The 21,450-nt window shown below is 41.8% G+C and overlaps 1 protein-coding gene across 1 annotated transcript in view; it reads right to left on the reverse strand.

Annotated features, from left to right (window-relative positions):
- Positions 1–21,450, reverse strand: part of ANK3 (ankyrin 3) — an 889,892-nt gene that overhangs the window by 166,149 nt on the left and 702,293 nt on the right. Inside the window, 2 exon segments of the mRNA XM_030203110.1 lie at positions 2,593–2,695; positions 7,343–7,466. Of these exon segments, the coding sequence (XP_030058970.1) occupies positions 2,593–2,695; positions 7,343–7,466 (227 nt within the window).

The following is a 21,450-nucleotide window of genomic DNA, read 5'->3' on the forward strand; positions in this document are numbered from 1 at the left end:
TAGAGATTCTAGCAGTAACATAGGCATCCACGTGGTCCCAGTGACACTAGATTTGACTAGCAACTGAATCTGTCTGTCTATCAGGTTGTATGTTCTGTAAAAACTAGAAATGTAGACACTAATATAGCTGGTTCTTTCCGACAGGCTATGCACAGGACCTGGGAAACTCATCAATAATGGAGCCTATTTAGATTAGATTAGCAGAGATTAGGAAGCAACACCAGTAATTGAGAAGCAAAGCCAGTACTGGGCAAACTGCTATGGTCTGTGCTCTGATCGTGGCTGGACAGATTCAACTTCAGCTTCAGAAGCTGGAGAACAAGGCCAGTGCTGGGCAGACTTCTACGGTCTATGCCCTGATTGTACAGATCGTGGCTAGAGTCGATCTTTTCAGGGGCTTCAACGTTAACTTTAGAAATTTTAGAACAAGGCCAGTGCTGGGCAGACTTCTATGGTCTATGCCCTGAAAACGGCATGGCCAAATCAAGATCAGGTATATATGTGTGTGTGTGTATATATGTATATATACACACACACACACATGTACTTATTTTGTACCTGGGGCAATGGAGGGTTAAGTGACTTGCCCACAGTCACAAGGAGCTGCAGTGGGAATCGAACCCAGTTCCCCAGAATCAAAGTCCGCTGCACTAACCACTAGGCTACTCCTCCACTCCAAGCATCACATACCATATGTCTTGAGTTTATCTTGTTGGGCAGACTGGATGGACTGCACAGGTCTTTATCTGCCATCATCTCCTATGTTTGATTGTACTGTGATGACAGAAATCAAACCAGCAGCTATCTCCTCCTTTCTAGTAGGTAGGAGGAAGACAGACTAGACATTCCCGCATAAGGAGAAATCTTGCAAGTGGTCATATTGTATGGCAGTTGGGATTGGGATGGATTCCAGATGAGGGTACAATTTAATGCAAATTGTGAGCCCACTAAGGACTGAGAAAGTACCTGTATATAATACGTAAGCTGCTTTGGTTGTACCACAAAAAAGCAATATATTAGGTATCCAATAATAATCATAATCATAATAATGTACTCTTAGCAATATGGACAGCAAAACTGGGCAGATCGGATGCTGTCATATACTTTGTTTCTTTGTAAAAAGGAATAGGATCATATGGCTGGGTACCAGGTACTGCTCCTTCTAAATTATTTACAATCAAAATTGAGAAAATGCTAATACTTAGTATGGGTGAAGTTGATCAAGGAAAATTCTATAAATGCTTCTATACAAGAATGCTTAGCCCACATTCATATCTAGAATCTTATTAATGTGCCCTTTATTTGTATGTGAAAACTAGCCCTGTGATTTTGTGCATTTGGGATTAGGTTCCAGCAGTGCAGTACTTATATCCTGAGCAAACAGTTCCTTAATCTCATCTTATTCTACTCACCGAGATGCAACCTAGCCAGTCTCTCAAAGCCTACCACGAGATGCAGACCTGGCTTCTTCTCCAAAACTAGACTCAATCATACTCTAGTGGGTGTCAATCATGTTGGTTAAAAACTTTACCCACCCTCAGCAAAGAAAAGTTCAGCCTTGGCCTGAACTCTGTGATAATGCTGTGCTCTAAGAATACAAGGGTTGAGATAGCAAAATTCTCATCCCCTTTGCTCCTTGGACAGAGGAAAGATGTATCACAAATCACTGCCAATATAAGTTAGAAAAATAAGTCTCTTGGAGAACTATCATCGTTGGTAACCACATATATAATTTTCCCATCATCCAATGACACATCAAATAGAGAATATGAGGGCAGATAAAGACCACTAACCATTTAAGTCAGCTTATGATTTTTCCCTACCGCAATACAACAGACAATACTTAATCTCTTAACTTTAACTCCATGTTCCCACCATAAACAAAATATTGTGCTTATTCCATGTTTCACTGGATCCCAATGAATCTGCATATCTACTACCCTTTCCTTATTACTTCTCAGTCTACTCCTTTAACAGTCTAGTATGGCCTTTTGTTCTAGAACATTTTTTCCTCTTGACTATTTTTCTTATAGATTTGAGATATTTGAAGATTTGTAACATAATTCCCCTCTCCTAAAAAAGCTAATATCTGGACAGAGAAATTACTACCTGTTTATACCTCTTCCTACACATTCTAAAATCCATGAACTCTTGTGCTGCCATGCATCACTCTCTGGAATCTTGACGTCATCAGGTGGGATGAATCGCACATTCATCTTATGTTTGGAGACTATCAATACTTCACCTCTTCTCCCCCACCCCCCAAATGCAGCTCCTCTGCATTTCTGTGGCATAAACTATTGACTGCCTTTTTTTTTCTTACTATAAATCTTGTCTGTCAAGCCCCTTCACACTTTTCAAGATCTCATCTCATCAGTTCCCCTCTAGCAAGTCAATTCTACTACAGATCTTAGTATCGGTTATAAAAAGGCATCACTTTCCTTCTACCTCCTTTCAGAAGATGGGAATGAGGAGAAAAGTCACTAAGATCTTACCAAATGGGCTCTTAGCCTCCCTCTGATTTAAGATTAGTTAAGTGCTGTAATATCACTGAACCCCGCCCCCCCCCCCCCAAAAGAAACAAAAACATACCTGGTCCTTTGAGGGTGCAACAAGTTCTTCAATCATCATGCTGTCCCGTGCAAAAGAACTTCTGTTCAGCGTATAGGACCTATCCGAACTGAAGGAGCGGAGGCTGTTGTATTTACAATTTATCATAGAACCGATAATTGACGATGAGATGAACAGAAAAAAAATTAATGCATGCATCTTCCAGGGAACAGAAAATCAAATTTACAGCAACTATGAGCTATAAACAAGGACGGACTCTAAAACAAAATTGTCAAAATGAGTCAATAAAATAATTCAATGCCTGTTACTAGTAACACATATAAATATATAATATTGCTGGCCATTTCCAGTAGAAGCAGAATACCATATTTTGTTATTAACAGGAAAGATACATTAAAACTTACTGGACAAACAGCCTGCAATTTTTAAATACAACAAAGGGAAATATCCTCACTTCTACTGAAATTTCTGTTGCCTTGCTCACTGGATATCAATAGAGATGATTTTACAGTAATCAGAGCACAAGGTCAGCCCTGGAAGGTACATTTAGGATTAGGAAACCATGCCACATCCTTTAGCCTACTGTGACCAGAAAACCAAAGTCAGATCAAACCAGGCATCCAGCAAAAACAACTGGACAGACTTTCAAAACAGTAAATGTTTTACTATTTAAAACAGGGGTGTCAAACATAAGGGCCAGATGTTGTTTCCAGCTTAACAAGTTCTCTTATCAGGCCCATACTTTTGTCCTCTGACACCCGCCCCAGCCTATCTTTGCAGACACAGCTCACAGCAAGGCAGAACACTCCCCTCCTCCCTTCAGCTGAGTTTTCTTATTTCTGTCACAAAGCTCTCTGGTTTTTTTCCCACCCTCTGCATGATAGATCTCTTTACCACTGCAAAGTTCCCCCCCCCCCCCCCGTCTCTCCCCCATGGTTGATCTCTCTCACCACCATTACTGCTGCTGGAACCCTGGGCAGGACCCCTGCTTCCACTACTGCTGCTGTTGCATACAGATATCTGCTATAGCTTGGGCCCTGTAGGCTTCCTAAAGGGGCAAGCGCCCCAACTAACCACCACCAAAAAAATATAAGGAAAGGGGGACTGAGATTGATAGGGTTGATGAGGTAGAGATAGACACACATCCCGTACCTGCTGTTTGGTCAGATGCTAGATTAAAGGGGATGGCCTAGTAGCTGCAACATCTGGAAGCATGGGCAGCAGAATGCTTTTTTGTTTGGGAGTGCCCAATCTCTGCCCCCAGCACCCCACTCCACCCCCAACCTCTCACCCCATCCTACCATCCCACAGTACCCCTATCTCATCCAGCATCTGTTTCCCTCACTCTCAGCCCCCCCCCCCCCCATGGTGTCAGCATTTCTCTCCTTCCCTTCCTCCTTCTCCCTTTTATCTCTTTCTCCCCCCCCCCCCCATAGCGTCCTGTTTTTTTCTCCTTCCCTACTTCCTTCACCCCTCTTCAACACCTCTCTCCTTCTCCCCCCCCCCCCCACAGCCTCCAGCATTTCTCTTCTTCCCTCCCTCTGAAACCTACCCACCAGTGTCCAGCATCTCTCTTCTTCCTTCCCTCCCTCAAACCCTCTTCAGCATCTCTCTCCTCCCCATGGTCTCCAGCATGTCTTTCCTTCCTTATCACCCTCCCCCCCCCCCCCCCCCAAGGACACCAGTATTTGTCTCTTTCCATCCCCACCTTCAGTTTCTCTCTCCATCCTTTCCCTCCCTCCCACTTGTGGTATCCAGCATTTCTCTCCTTCCCTCCTCTGCCCCCTGGTCTCTTACACATCTCCTTTCCTCCCCTCACTTCATCATTTCCCTCCTTCCCTACTGCAAGGTGTTTATTTGCTTACCTTGCTCTCTCTACAATCTGCATAAGAAGAGGAATCATGAAGTGCAATTTGCTGGTGTGGGACCTGCCAGCTCTGTTCACAGGCACTCAAGGCCCCCATACTGGCTGGCAATGCAATGATGCCTCTTCTTATGCAGATTGTATAGTTGCCAACTCAGGGGAGCAAAGTAGGCAAATAAACAGCTCATGGAGGAGGGAGGTAAAATTTTGGGGGTGCTATGGCACTTGTGGCTCCCCCTATTCTGACACCTATGTCTGAAGGGAAAGCTTAAGGGTTATTCTCCCATTTGCTGTAACATACTACATCTGAGAGTACTTCTCCTGCCATGGTCAACCCACTTTAATACATTTCTTTCCAGTCCAGCCTGATGGTGAAATGAGTTTGACACTGCTGGTTTAAACTTCCCTTTTTGCATCTGACAGTTCTTGTCAATGGACCACTGCCAAGATCCCTAGAATAGTCTGTCCTCCACTTCTCTTAACATTGCATTTGTACATTCTCAGACGTATGAGATGGCAAATTATAGAGTCTATGTAAAAAGCAAGCCATACAATGCTCGTTAAAGCACGAAGAATCTTAAAGCGTTGTTTTCTAAGGATGAACCAAACTCCACATCACATCACTTCACAATGCCAAATAATATGAAAATGAGCAAGGCAGAGAGCAAAGAAATGCAGCAAAGCTGCTGTGTCATCTTACCTGACCTTAGGGCTACATTAAGAAATGTGGAAGGGGGGAGGGGAAGAAAGAGAAGGCAAAGAATCAGAAGGGAAAAACAAAGTGCCATGGTCGAAAAACATAAACGTTTTAAGCATCCGATTTCTGAATGTTACACTCAGAGGGCCCTATTTATTGAAGTGCCGTAAGATTTATTCCTTTAGGTAGCACTACTTAGATTTTGCTGTTACCGTGTGTTAATTGCCAAAATTAAAGCATAAACTACAAAACCTCTGCGTTAATTGTTGGGGCTATTCCAAACAGTTTTTTTTAACGTGTATTAACTGTATTGCAAATAACATGATGCAGTTATTATTACTATTAATTTAGATTTTGCTCACACCTTTTTCAGTAGTAGCTCAAGGTGAGTTACATTCAGGTACACTGGCTATTTTTCTGTCCCTTGAGGGCTCACAATCTAAGTTTGTACCTGAGGCAACGGAGGGTTAAGTGACTTGCCCAAGATCACAAGGAGCAGCAGTGGGATTTGAACCGGCCACCTCTGGATTTCAAGTCCAGCGCTCTAACCACTAGGCCACTCCTCCATTTCACCTCCATTTCTAACCACTAGGCCACTCCTCCATTTCACCTATTCAGGTGGCGCTAACTGCATCTCATTTTCTGCCAGTTAACTAGCATTGCTGAGGTACTTACTATGCATTAACTGTATGATGCAGTTTCCGCTCACGTTCCTTCTCTTTTTGCATTAGTTGTTAATGAGGCACCCCCCCCCCCCCCACCTGCTGCATCAACAACTAGTGCAGCTTTGTAAATCAGAATCCCTTACATGAAAACATAAATTTGAATTGCGCTTTAATCATTTTGAACATGAAGGAGATGCAGTACTTGTTTTCCTCTGAGCATAACATGTGTATAAACTCTGCCGATACAAAAATGGAGTCACATAGCAACAAAGTATGATACTGTCCAAATCAGAAAAATGGAAGCCACGGAAATTTCTTTTTATGAGATAAAAATAAATCAGAATGGCTCTTTTTTGTTAAAAAGGATTTTTGTTTACATCAACGGCATTTTTTAAATTATTTTAAAATTATGCAGAGATTCAGCTGGTTTGATATGCTTTGACCACAATATATATTACTACAATATAAATTACCTGATCAAACTGAATTTAGATTGCTTAGCACAATCATGTCATTAAATTCTAGGATTATTTGCACTTTAATATCCAGGCAGTTAAAAAAAATAGATATAGATATATATAGATATATATACATAGATGCTGGAGCATTCATTTGATTGGCAGAGGGCTTATACATGAAGGAATATATACTTTTTTTAAAGGAGGAACAGGTTTAGAAGGACTGCTTCAACGCCTGGCAGCCATGACAAACTGGACAGACAGGGCAAACAATAACACCCGGGCCTTACCTTGTGGGAGTCGTCATTCATGCTCAGACAATGAAAGAACCTTTTTACAGCAGATCATTAAAGCTATAGGAAAAGGCCTCCAGGGCTTGCTCTTGTGAGGTTTAATTATTAGCTTCACATTCATTTTGTCTGTCAGCAAACATGCTGCCTGTTAGTCCACAACTGTGGAGGTAATTTTTTCATCAGACACAGCTCCTGGTTTGTTTCAAGCAGTGAATAATCCTGTTTGGGGTGATCTAAAGCTTTGCATCAGAGAGTTAAAAGGAACAGCATCCGGCAGAAATAGTCTGGCAACTGGCTGGCTTGTCTCTCTTCTGCAAGCCTGTCTATCCCTGGGAGTAAACACTGATGGGTAGCAGATTCCTGACTGGCAACTCAAACCTTTGCAATAAACCTTTAAAACCTTTTATTGATCTAAAGTCTTACATTACAAGGTACATATAAGTACATGCAATGGGCCAGATGCATAGGACTGCTTTACACAGAGCTAACACATTTTAATTAGGCCTTTCTGATGCAGAAAAATTAATTTAGTCATGCCTATCCATATCATTCTATAATAAGATTACTTTAACGGCGTTCACGTCTTTATCATACTGCAAAAGAGTCACAGTATCTTCCCTGCTGTCGGAAACAGGTTGAAATGGAACAAATGCCTGCAGTACATTTTTATGTTCAATAGGTTCTAGGTGCATGTCTCTCTCTAATCTGATTAACATTATTTCATAAAATATAAAAGGACACATGCACTTTATAATGAGCTAGTCAGAAAGAAGAAAACGTGCATGAAAGAATACCTAGCTGAGCGAGTTCCTATGCTGAAGCCCATGTATCCTTCGGCAGGCAAGGAATCATCTCCCAGCTCTTTGAGATCCTGGGGTCCAAGATACTTGTCTGTATCTCCTGTCAGGGCGTCCTCACCTGCCAGCACAAGCACAACCTTAAAATTAAATGTCCCAAGCACACATCATAAAAGCACCAGGGCTTAGTTATGCAATAATTCCTTGCTCTGGGTTATCAGTCACACTGCAGCCCCACAGGCATTTTTCCCATATCACAGACCCATTTTGCAAGCCCTTAGAGAGTTTGAAAACACTGATCTGCACAGTAATTAGTGGATAATTAAGAAGAATAGTTTGAGTGCCCTGAACAATAGGAATAGTTTTCAGACTCTGGTCTATTGCTTACAAAACAGCATATTCCCACTCAATACATTTTGAAGGGAAGATATTCTATACTGTAACAATAGCTGCCTTAATCTCTCATTATGGGCCTGCAGATTGGGATTAAATGGTGCAGGGTTTCATGACAGGACTCGGGGTGGTAAGTGAAGCCAGCCCCTCCACAGCCTCCCTGAACATGTCTTTGCACCATTAGTCTGGGTTTCCTGGTGGTATGATAACTGAACAGTGCTCAGACCTGCTTAGTTTGGGGGACGTTTTTGAACCCAAGTTGTTATGCTATATTATTTTCTTTTGTGTTATGTTATATTTGTATGCTACCTTCTTTGGATAGAGTCGAACCCAAATTTCTGTAAATAGTACTTTGGAATCCATGTATGTAGCAGGAAAATTCTGGCTGTTAAAATACCTTTTCAAAACAGAAGGTGATTGCTGCTGTGCTAAAATAATATTCTGGTAGTAAGACTAATGCTATTTCTGTAAATATTAATTGCATTTTAAATCTACTCTTCATGGACGTACAGAATTTGAATTGAATGTAAGTCACTGTTGGGTCTGATCTGCTTTAAACACAGAATGAGAAAAAAATGTTAATAACTCAGGTCCTTATGCCATGTATAAATGTGAAGGAAAGCTGCCCATGTGCTGGTTTCATACACCAGAAGTAATAATATTTAGTTCATTCATGTATTCTTACTATTTTTTAGTCTTAGAAAGTTTTTAGTTATGATAAAATAGCATTTTACTACAGTTAACGATTATGCTATTCTACTGTTTTCAGCTTAAGGGCCCTGTTTACTAATCTACACTACAGGCGCGCTAATGTTTTTAGCGTGTGCTAAACATTATTGTGCTCTAACGCTAGAGACACCCATAGAAATATATGGGTGTCTCTAGCATTAGCGGATGCTACATTTAACACGCACTAAAAACGCTAGCGTACCTCAGTAAACAGGGCTCTAAATGTTTTATTGGAAGCCTATATAGAGCCAAATAAAATATTAAGCTTATTTTATAAAGGCGGGTAGGTGCCATCATGTTTCCATAATATACTAGCGTAAGTGGCAGGTGCGAATATTTACAGTAGCCCTAGAGCTGGAGTAAACGTCTGTGCTCATATTTTTAAAGTACGCGCGCAGATTATAAAATACTATGGGCTCTTTTAACAAAGCCACGATACTGATTCCCGAAGCAGCAAATGTGATCAAGCCAATTCAATTCCTATGGGCTTCGTCGCATTTGCCGTGCGGGAATCACTACTGCGGCTTTGTAAAAAGAGCCCCATATATGCTCCGCCTACACTCCACCCCTGTGCATGCCCACTGGCAAATATATGTATGAACTTTTCTGCCACTTGGGAATTTAAGAGATCCTTTACGGAAATTTAAAAGAGATCCCTTACAGGCATGTGTGGCCACATTCACGCATATATGACTAAAATACATCAAAGTAGGAGAGTACTTTAGAGGGTCTTTTACAAAGGCATGGTAACATTTTTAGCACGTGCTAATCATTAGCACATGCTGAATGCTAGCATTTAGTGCACGCTAAAAATGAAAGAGCGCGCCTTAGTAGAAGGACCCCTCACTACTTAAAGTATGCATTGCTTTATAATATTACCCACCACGTGTTTATTATTAATATGTTTATAATGTAGTACATGTTACTTTATACTGCTTGTGGCATATATACTGAATACAGATAATTTGTGTATGTAATTATATGAATATGTACAGAGTAATATATATTTATGTATACGTCACTGAAGTTTATTCTACTTGTGGTTAAAGTAGATATTAAACACAAATATAATATACAAGCCAGTAGAAAAACCACAAATACATGTACATAACAAGCTTTGTAACAAAAAAAAAAAAAATTTTCAGTGCCTTGGATAAAAATTAAAACACCACAAAGAAGCAAAATAGAAGTAGTGTTTAAGCAGAGCAACAGGTTTAATTAAGTGCATTCATTAACTTCACATGCACAGTAAGAATTTAAGAGCCAGCTAGGCACATTCCAACAAGGGTGGGGGGAGGAGTGGGACCAAAGCCTAAAGCTACTTACATTTCAATGCGGTTTCTTTCCAGGCTAGAGGAGGAACAGTATAAAATCTGTAAAATTATGTATATAAAGACCTATACATGCCCTGACCTAGAAACCTTCCATGCAACTTCTCAAGGAGGCAAAGAAAGTGGGAAGGTTTTGGAACGAGAGCCCTGCTTCCTGCTTTTGCCTTATTCAAAGCCAATGACAAGGCTGCCTTTGCCTACTTTCCTTCTTGCACACATGCAGTTTGCCGCAGTCGAGAAAAGAAGTCCTATTCACTGAAGTCAAGAAAGCATAGGGCAGCCTTGCATTCAATTTCCAAGTACCACCAGCAAGGTCTAAAAATATATTTTCAGGCACTGGACTGCAAACGTAAAATAAATAAACAGATCAACCTTCTTTCCCAGGCAGCAGCGTTCATATATTTTAAGGAACTGCTTTTTTTTTTTTTAACTCAACATTACAAGCAAACTACCGAAGACGACCAGCTAACAAACGTTTTCTGAAACATCAACAGCATCGGAAGAAATCTTACGTGGTTGTAAGGTCATTTTTTTCCACCAGCGTGGACTATTCGGATTTTTTTGTTTGTAATGTTTCCAAGAATTCTTCTTTAGTTCTTAAACGGTGATTTAGCCTTAATCCCAAGCAGGAGAGCAAATTAATCCCTTTGGATCGTGTTCACCTTCCATGTGACAAGCAGGACATCTCGATTGCCTCTCGTGCTTGGAGAAACGCACAACTTTTTCTCAAGCAGCCAAAGTTCACAGTTGCTTTTAGAATTTAAAACCAAATAAAAAAAGTGAAGGCAAAAGGTTTATTTGAGTTGACGATCCTCTTCAATCTCCGCAGACATCCTTGCCCAACTGCTTCTGATTGGATTCCAGATTTCATTGAGAACCTTTTAAAAGTAGACATTGGCAAAATACAATGCAATGGGTTGATTTATTTCTGTGTAAATAGGGCGCTTGCTTGCCGGGGTGTAGGTTTGCTGTAACCTGACACCTAGACTCAGCCTGAGCATTTAACTGGGAGGCTGCCTCAGATGTGAATAGTAAAGTCGTTTCTTTTGAGAAGTGTTAATGGAAACAGTTTTAAAAATTACAGCACAAAGATTAAAAGGAAAAAAAATCTCGTTTTGACCAGTTGCACAATCACAGATTCTGTAGCAGCAGACGTCTAGCTTTTGCTTGTAGCAGCAAACAAAGATAGTTAAACTCAGATAAAGTAATTACTTACTGTAATCTGCACAGAATTAATGGTTAATAAATTAACAACAACAACAAAAAGAAGGTGATACCGTTTTAGTGGACTAATGTATACATTTTTTTAAACCAGCTTTTAAGAGCTAAACCTTCCTCGGGTCAGGAAAGACTTTGTGATCTGTAGTTAAAAGTAACATATGTGGAGCAAAAATACTGGCAATAAACCTGTCCAGAGCCCCCCACCCGCCAAAACAACAAGTTTTGCAGGGAGCGTTTGCTGCTGTAGGTGACCTGCCCAGTAACACAGCCCCAGGTCAGTAGAGGCAGATGAACCAGTCCTATGTTTCCAGCCTGTGGCCTGAGGAATGTTGAATTCTATTACTCTGCTTTTACAATTAAAGCTGCAAGCTCTGGTTTGATCAAAGTACAGTATCATGTTACCGGTTCTTTTCTTGTTCTTATTTTCCTGCCATTTTACAAGGGGAAGAGGGGGGGGGGGGGGGGTGGAGATTAGAAAGACCTTGCAGTATGCTCAGTCCTTAATTTTCTTCAATTCTTTGGGTACACTGTGGCAGGCTAGCAAAGCTTTTGCAGTACAGCAAAAACTCCATTGATATGAATGGATAAATCAAGACGAACTTTGTTAATGTTCAATGCTTTGAAAACCAGGGGTGTAGCTATTGGGAGGGGCACAGGGGCTTGGGCCCCTGCAAATATCGTCTGGGCCCCTGGTTTGGCTGGCGGGGTCCCCAACCCCCGCCAGCTGAAGCCTTCTTCAGTGCCGGTCTCTGGCACAGCCACGTTTGCTGCCTGCCCCCTGCTCTTCTTCTTGCTCCTCCTGTGCACTGAAGAAGGCTTTGGCTGGCGGGGGTTAGGGACCCCCGTCAGCAAAAGTATTTGTTTGTGAGGGGAAGCGGTGAGGAGGCGAAGCGGTAGGGGAGGAGGCGAGGTGTTGGGGGGGGGGGTGGAGGTGAGGCGGTGGGGAGGCAAGATGAGGCGTGGTGGCACTCAAAATGTGCCCCCTAACCGCGGGCTCTGGCCCTCTCCCACTGTGAGGTCTGGCTACGCCCCAGTTGAAAACCCATGCATTAACCTTTAAGTTTTATGTTAAAAGGCAGCATCAATGAGTTTGTATATCTTGAGCCAATCTGTTTTATATTAAAACATACTGCTCATTTACAGTTGTAACAATTTAGAAGGTAACTTTATCCCAAGGTGTCTGAGCAAAAAAGACACATCGGTGCATATGTTGCATCTACTTTACAAAGGCATATATAGAGATATATCTCTCATCTTAAGGGAAATGAAGGTTTAAGGGGCCCTTTTACTAAGCCACGTAGGTGCCTATGAACACTTAACACGTGTCAATTCGGAGTTACCGCCCGGCTACCACATGGCCCGGGTGGTAATTTCATTTTTTACATGTGTCCGCTACGAGCGCCAGAAACCGGGCCGGAATCATCATTATACACATGTAGACAATTACCGCCCGGTTAATGCGTGAGACCTTACCACTAAGTGAATGGGTGGTGGTAAGGTCTCAGGCACAAAATGGACGTGTGCCAATTTTTATTTTGCCGCACGTCCATTGTTGGCAAAATTTTTAAAAAGGCCCTTTTTTACAGGCGCTCTGAAAAATGGATCTGTGCGCGCCAAAAACACGCGCCTACAATAGTGCAGGCCAGTTTTCAGCGTACCTTAGTAAACGGACCCCTAAATATCACAAAAACCTCTAAAACAGCCTTATAACACTTACAAAATAACTTCTACTATTCAAAATAGGCTCATCATAATGCTATCATGTGAATATGTTTTCAGCTTTTTCTTTTTTAGTATGGTGGAGGACCATTATAAACCCTGAACCTCCAATTCTATATCATAAACACCATATTCCCTAACAATGGAACTATTCCTCTTAGAAGTCTCTATACCAAAAAATATTAAAATTGGGATTATCACCTTGGGAACAGTCCATGCTCCTTTCACCGCTAGACACTTTGTTTAAAGCAGATGGGCTTCTGTTTGTGTGGACTCTACAGGATGTGGAGGCCACTGGTCTTGAACATTTATAGTGTGAGTGATTTTATTTTTGTTATGTTTGTACCCCGTGCTTTCCCACTCATGGCAAGCTCAATGCGGCTTACATGGGGCAATGGAGGGTTAAGTGACTTGCCCAGAGTCACAAGGAGCTGCCTGTGCCGGGAATTGAACTCAGTTCCTCAGGACCAAAGTCCATCACCCTAACCACTAGGCCACTCCTTGCTCCAGAGCCTGCTTTCAAACAGGGCTAGACACTCTGTAAAATAACACGAGACCCTGCGCAAAATGACACTCAAAACCTATAGAGGAAACTCATCACACCATAACAGCCCTAATCCACCTGTGAAAAGACAGTACTATAAATATTACACTGGGCCCCCAGAGCATCAATACGCCCAGGGGCGGCCCGACCATTAGGCCATCTGAGGCGGGGGGAGCAGCATTTTACTTGGTCACAGTGACTTTTGAAATCTGGCAGCGATTCCCATACGCTGCCCTGACACTGCCAGCACCCACCTCTTTCCTGCAGGGCAGCGTATGAGAATTGCTGCCGCTGCCAAGTTTGGAAAGCCACCGTGACCAGGTAAAATACCTGGGGGGGGGGGGGGGCGGCATCTCGGCCCAGGGGGAACTGCATCCAAGCTCCTCCTCAAGTGGCATCTTGCCTTGAGATGGCCCTGAATATGCCTGCTATTGAGAAACTAGAACAAGAGGGGCTGTTTCACATTCCTACACAGACATTACATGCCTCTAGAATCCTTCACCTCAGTCACACTTGCAGAACATGGTCAGACTTTCACCACAAAAAAACATGCAGGCAAAAACTGAAATGGAGACCCCTGAGAAAGCGAGACTCTAAGCAGTGCAATACTTGTAAACAAGAAACAGAAGTGACAAGGGCCAGCAATGTCTCAAGCACCACCCCTTAACAGGGCTATGCTGCCCTAATTCCTTGTGCCTGCCAGGGTCAGGTTGGGGGATCCAAGCAGGTTGGGATTGGTGGGCTTACTTTCGAATCCCAGTGGTGCAAAGTAATTTGAGGGACTGGTATGAATTAAGGAAGGGAGGGAGAGTTGGAGGACTACTAAAATCAATGCCCTGAGCAGAGGACCTGAGTCCTGCTCCGTGGAGGTGATGTTCCCACCCGTTCTTGCTGCATCCTAGTCTTCATGGTGGAGACTCTTTACTTTTCATTTGCAGCAGGCAGTAGTTTGGATACAAGGAGTTGCAGCTGGGCAGTCACCTGAGATAATCGGGCTCTTGGGGGTGGGGGATTTAAGTTAATATCCATAAATTTCACTCAGCGGTGGAAATTAATTCTTAATTGGTGGGTCAGTTAACCCGGTAATGTGGCAAGGAGTGCTTTACTGGTTGCAGTGCTGCCAACTCTGCAGTTTTCCTGCAGAATTGAGTGGCTTTAATAAGTTGCTTGCAGGCACTTTTGAACAGTCTCGGGCTGTTTCTGGCTCTGTTTCCTATTGGTCAAATTTGGTGCTGAAATGAGGCTTGGTGCATCTCAAGCCTCATTCAGGCTCCAAATCTGTCCAATAGGAAGGTGAGGTGGGTAATGAGGTAATCAGTTGATGATAACTCATGATCCCTGTGAGAAGCAGCTGTGCTGGTGAGCAGTGACCATGTGGGATTGGAGGAGGAGGTGAGCAAGCATGCCACACAGCAGCATTGGGGACCCCCCCCCCCCCGCTCCTCAGATATGCTTGTTGGGTAGGGGACATTCCCCCCCCCCCCCCCCCCCCAGCTCCTCTGATAGCTTGGGCTATTTTGGGCTCCTTTTGGAAGCAGATTAGTCTGGGAGATTTTTTTTGCTATCTGGCAACCCTGGCCATGAGTTCTAGCTGGAATGGTGGGGCTTGGACGAGTGGATACCTGGTCTGGCATGGCTGTATAGCTGTTATGGCAAGTGGCTTTTGAGTTCAGGTTCCTGTTCCTGTTATATCCAACTTGTTCCTTCAGCTTCGGTGATTGTGCTTAATAATATTACTGATACTTGTTCTGTTTACAATAGGCAAAGCTGTGGCTGTGTTAATCCAGTCAGTTGTTATGTGTTATTTGTTTATAGTGTTAATCATTGTTTTACATGTGGAGGGGTTTTCATAGGGAGGTGAGTATATAGGGCACGAGGAAGAGAACTCACAGCTGCCCATGTTAATGCATTTTCTCTTGTACTCTGCTAAATACAAAATAGAAAACATGTACATTTCCCAAAGCAGAGACATGACAATCCTTAAACAGTATTAAATACAAATATATTTTTTTCTTTTCTATCTTTGTTGTCTGGGCACCTCTCTAAATGGGTTGGGCCCAATCTGCTCCAGTTTTTGTGTCAGTCTTCTAAATTGTTTTCCAGGTTGGCCTTTTCATTTCTTCTCACTCCTTGTGTCCTTCTTCCCCTCCTTCTCCACATCCATCTGCCACTAATCTTTCTTTTTTTTATGCTTCTTTCTTCATTTTTCCATTCTCTGCCTCTATATCAACCCATATGTGAATTTACCTCTCATTCTCCACTTTTCTCATTCTAGTCCTTGGTCTCCTTTTCACCTTTCATCTACCTACCAGCTTTTCCCATCTCCCTCTCATTCCCTCTCCAGTAATCCCATTACCCTCTCTGTATTTCTCCTTCCCCAGTCTCCCATCCCTTCTCTATCTTTAACCCACTCCCTAGTTTTCCATTTTCAACTTCTGTCCACTTGGTCCTCATCTATCTTCCACTGCCTCTCATCAACTTAAGAGTCCCAGCTCCATCCCTGTCTCTCCTTCTTTCTCTTGTCTCCAGGCCACTTTTTCTCTTATCCTCTATCCTTTCGCATCTTCTTCACCTTCTTTTTTTAACCCCATTTCTACTCTCACTCAACCCCTCTCATTCCTCTCTCATACCCTTCCACAGCACCCCCATCCTTTTTCAAAGCATCTCATCCACTCTGCAGTTCTTCAGATTATTCACAGCATGCCTGAACCTCTTCCCACATTTCATCCCCCTTTTCTTATCCACATTTCACACCCTCATACTCCCAACCCATCTAACCACCCCAATTCATACCTATCCTCTCCAGATTCCCATCAGTCTCGGAGTTCCCTAAACCTCTCCCCTCACTATCCTCTCCAAACTCCCACTAATTCTCCCACCCATAATTCCATGCTTTGCCCTCCAACAATCTGCCATTCAATCAAGTTCCATCACCTTTGATGTGTGTACACCCCTACACAAATTTATAAGAGCCACTTCTGCTCATGACACTATTCTTTGTGCTCAAATCCCTTATAAAGGGGTCCATTTACTAAGGTGTGTTAACAGATTTAGCATGTGCTAAATAAGATGCCCGTTATGGACTAGATTCTGTATATGGCACCTGAAAAATCATTGCCAAAAATATTTCTGCCTAGGCACTTGAAAGCCATGTGAAGAATACAACTAAGAAAATGTTCCACTCCATGTGGAAACTCAAAAGAGTAAAACCTTTCTTCCCAAGAGCCATCTTCTGAAATCTGGTACAATCGATGGTACTAAGTCACCTGGACTATTGCAATGCACTTTACGCTGGATGTAAAGAACAGATTATCAAGAAACTTCAAACCGCCCAAAACACCGCAGCCAGACTCATATTTGGAAAAACAAATATGAAAGTGCAAAACCCTTAAGAGAGAAGCTACATTGGCTCCCTCTTAAAGAACGTATCACGTTCAAGATTTGCACGATAGTTCATAAAATCATTTACGGAGACGCCCTGTCATACATGCACGACCTAGTGGACCTCCCACCCAGAAATGTCAAAAGATCTGCCCGTACTTTTCTTCATTTACACTTCCCCAGTTGCAAGGGATTAAAATACAAACTAATACATGTGTCCAGCTTTTTTTACATGAGCTCGCAGTTGTGGAATACACTACCACAATACTTAAAAACAATTAATGAAATAACCAACTTTCGCAAATCGTTAAAAAACTATCTCTTCACTAAAGCTTACCACGAGAATCCATTTCTAACCACAACATACCACCACGACTCCTTGACTATGACTGTCTCCTTTCTATAACTGTTTGATCATATTGGCATGTGAACCTTGTTATTCTTAACATCTTTGTAACACCAGTTGTATTTTGTACCCTGAAATGGTAATGCCATTACAGGTATTTGTAAGCCACATTGAGCCTGCAAACAGGTGGGAAAATGTGGGATACAAGTGCAATAAATAAATAAACTGCGCCTAGATTTAGCTGTAGTTTATAGAATACATCTAGGTTTACCATATGACTCCAGAAAAAGGAGGACACATTGATCCAGTCCGGGTTTTGCTTCCATTGAAAGCAATGGAAGTAAAACCCAGACTGGCTCAATCTGTCCTCCTTTTTCTGGAGCCATATGGTAACCCTAAATATGTCTAACTCTAGGTGCATCCATGTATGCATAGGCGGTTGGTGGCCCAACTGTTTGGGGAGGCTAAAGGGGGCGGGGGTGGAGCTTAAATCCATAATTGTTTGATAACACACAGAAAAAAAAAATAAATAAAAATAAAAGTCACAATTAATACCTTTTATTAAATTTAGATATTAGATATGTATCATATGTCAAAGAATAAAGTGGTTGCTCAAAGCATATTCTAAGCACAATCGCTCAACTGCAAAACATTATGCACAACTTTGTGCAAAAACACACTCAGAACCTTACTGTACCATAAATATTACACTGGGCAGAACCTAATACACCAATATATCACCCATACGGAAAATGCAGACGGTCAACAATATGAAACAAGGGATCATATCATCACAATTCTCATGTAGAGCCACAAAACACCCTAATTCATGTTTAATGTGGGATAAAATGCCATAAGTAAGTAAATAAATATAAACTTTTAATGTTGAGCACCTGATTCTCAAAGTGGACATATTCCAAACACTATAATGAAAATAAAATGATCTTTTCTACCTTTGTTGTCTGGTTGTCCGATTCTGCTGCTATCTGTTCTCAGTGCAGGTCAGGAAGTCATCCTCCTTAAATATCTCCCTGGCACCCCAGCCAACCCCCCCCCTCCCCCTGCTCTCCCAGCAGTAAGGTAAACAAACCATAAACCAATTTCTACAACTGGTTACACAAGGCTAGAGGGCATTTACTGCAGCTCCTGCTTGGAGGTAAATCAACAATTTAAACCTCTCAGAGCACAGCAGGGGAGGCTTAGCCTGTCCAAGCCTCTTATACCGGGCGCCTATGCATGCATGCTTAGCAAAACTTGGAGTAAATACCGGCGCCTAAGTTAGGCATGGAGCAGGTGTATTCTATAATTGTACGTGTAGATTTTTGGAACACCCATGACCATACCCCCTTTTATGGCAGCGCACATTAGAATTTACACACACCACTTTAAAGAATATGCCTAGCAAATTGTGCATATCAATAATTGCTTAAGTGGCAATTATCGGCACTGACTGGCTTAAGTAATTAAATTATGTGCATAAATCCAGAATACAACCAAATTTGCGTACACAATTTCAGTCATGCTATATAGAATCTGGGGGTATATTCCTATGGACATCTTTTATTTAGCATGTGTTAAATCTGTTAGTGTGCCTTAATAAAAGGACCCCAAAATGACTCCCTTAATGAACTTATATATATATATATATATATACACACACTAATGTTAACACCAGCCTGTCAATGATATAGTAGAACAGCTGTTTACTGTGTGTTAATGTGCAGTATTGCTCTTTAGGTATACAAGTCCCTTTGTCAGTCCTAACTGGACTACACAATTTTAATAGTATCACTTTATTAAAAAAGCAAAACAAAAACTTTACAAGAGGGCAAATTCTAGAATGCTTTGGGGCAGGACTAGATAAATATCTTAAGGAAAGACCAGAGCAGCCAGTCCCGGATGACCTCTGGTCCCTGCAGCAGTTCCCTTGAGCTCAAGAGCTCCAGGAGAGGAAATACCAGAACTTCAGATTTCCAGTCCCAGAAGATCCTACTGTGTAGCATAATTTAAATAGGATGGTACAGTATATTTAGAAGCTGGTTTGCTATGGCAGAACCTGTTTGCATTTAGCTGCTTAAAGCTCCCTCCTTTTCACTATGTAAATACACTGTCGCACTTCCTAGTAACTCTCAGCAGCCTATTGGTGGCAGACTGTACTGATGAGTACAGAGATAGCCCAGGCAGAAGTGCAAAAGCCACTTTTCCTTGTACAGAGACTGGCTTCAGTTTCTCATGCTTTTAGATATTTCAGTGAAATCCTGAAAACAGATCTTGAGAAGACAGAAATTCAGTCAGCTGTAAGCAAGAGGGTATTCAACAGATCTGCACTTTGTCCTGCGCCCTTCAAATTAAACAAATGCGTTATACAGAATTTCACATCTGGAAAGGTCACTTTTTTTTTCAATTTTCTACTCTTCCAGCTGTGCTAATCTCATATACACAGGACAATTCTTCTGTCACCTTGAACATTCAGGCAGTATTACATCATTTACTAGTGCTTTTTCAAGCAGCCACTGTTTCCTTCTAAACAAACGAGTCTCCAAGTGCAAAAGTATAAAACAATACAGGCTTAATTTATAAATGATTTTGGGGAGATAACCATTTTTAAGCCATGCTGCGCTTTCAGATTAAGGAAGACCTTTTCAGCTGGTTGGGGGAAAAGGGGTAACAACTTTATCCTCCTCATGTTGTTAACCCACTCAGATCTGCTTTTCTGCCCTTTACTTACCTATCTGTTCATTCCTCAGCTCCTTATTCCTTGCATTTCTACTAATTGCAACAGCTGTTATCCTAAGGCAGACAGGCTCCAATAGACAGATACTGTAACTAAACCAAAACTCTGCTAGAATGAAAGCTTATCATTGGATGACTACTGCTAAATTACTACATTACATAGCAACACCCTTCCACCAATTTGATCTGTCTTGTGTTGATATTAACTTGTACCCTGATATCACAGTGTCTTGCTTGTTATCCTCTTTCTATCAGGTGAGTTCGAATATATGGCATCTTTGAAAAAAATGGAAAAGCAGACCCAAATGAGAAGCTAAAGGGCTGAGCATAAGCACTGGCAAGTTAGATGTGAAACAGTAACAAGGCAGTCCAAGTGAGAATTTGAAAAGAAGCTTGCTGTTGAGGCAAAATCTAAGGATAAATTACTTTACAAGTACTTTGGAAGCAAAACGTCGGGCAGGAAGTCAGTTGGACCTCTCAAGGTCCAAAGGATAAATGAAAGACACTCAAGGAAAATAAAGTAATAGCAGAACAACTAAATAGTCTTTACTGAGAAGGAGACTTGGATGAATTAGAAAAACTAAGAAATTTGCCATGAATCTAGAAGGTGTAATAGAGCAAACTGACTAAAGAGTAACAAATCACCTGGACAGGATGCTATTCACTCTAGTTTTGAAAGTGTTCAAACATGAATTTGTTAACCTATCAAGGCCAGATTTAAGTAACAGGAGGCAATGCCCTTGCTTGGATCCACTCATGCGCTAGCTGGCTCCATGACGCCCTATCCCCTCCTCTGGTATGGACTGTCACCATAGAAACCCAGGCAAGGGGCGGAGCATTGCAGGGTCTGTCAGCATGTGAGTGGTGGAGGGCCCAATGTTGGAGTTCCTTAAGGGAAAAGGCATTTCTGGCTTCTGCAACTGATTTAAAGAATAGTGGTGGCAGTAAGAAGGCCGGGATCAAGGCAGGGTAATGGCAATAACAAACCGGTACCTCTCAAAATTTAGCACCAGAGGCACTTGCCCATGTTGCCTATTCCTAAATCTGGGCCTGTAACCTGTTACTAGTAATCTGTGAACTATCAAATAAAACATCCATATTAACTGATGGCTGGAGGGAGGCCAGTGTAACACCAGTTTTTAAAGAGGACTCTAGGGATGATCCTAGAAGCTAGAGAATGGCAAGTTTTATGTCAGTTCCATGCAAACTGGTAGAAGCTATTCTAAAAAATAAAAAATAATTAAAAAAAATTATTGACTATATAGATAGACAAGGCTAAACAGGAATGAGTCAGAATGAGTTCAGCAAAGGCACATCTTGCCTTAACAATTTATCAAAACTTGTGAAAGTGAATATAAACATGGGTAAAGGTGAGCAAGTTGATATGCGTATTTGGATTTTCTGAAGGCATTTGAAAAAGTCCCTCATGAGAGACTTCTCAGGGAAGAGGGTATTGTGAGGAATTGCAGAAGGATCTTATGAGACTTGGAGACTGGACATCTACATAGCAGATGAAGTTTAGCATGGGCAAGTGCAAAGTGATGCAATATGTGGAAGAATAATCCCAACTACCATGTTAGGAGCCACCACCCAAGAAAAACTATCTTGAAGTAAAAACGTTGAAACGTTCAGCCCAGTGAGTTGTGGCTGCCAAAAAAGCAAATAGAACATTAGGGATTATTATAAAAGGGATGGAGAACAAAACTGA

Source organism: Microcaecilia unicolor, chromosome 5 (assembly GCF_901765095.1).
Source record: "Microcaecilia unicolor chromosome 5, aMicUni1.1, whole genome shotgun sequence".
Taxonomy (NCBI): domain Eukaryota; kingdom Metazoa; phylum Chordata; class Amphibia; order Gymnophiona; family Siphonopidae; genus Microcaecilia; species Microcaecilia unicolor.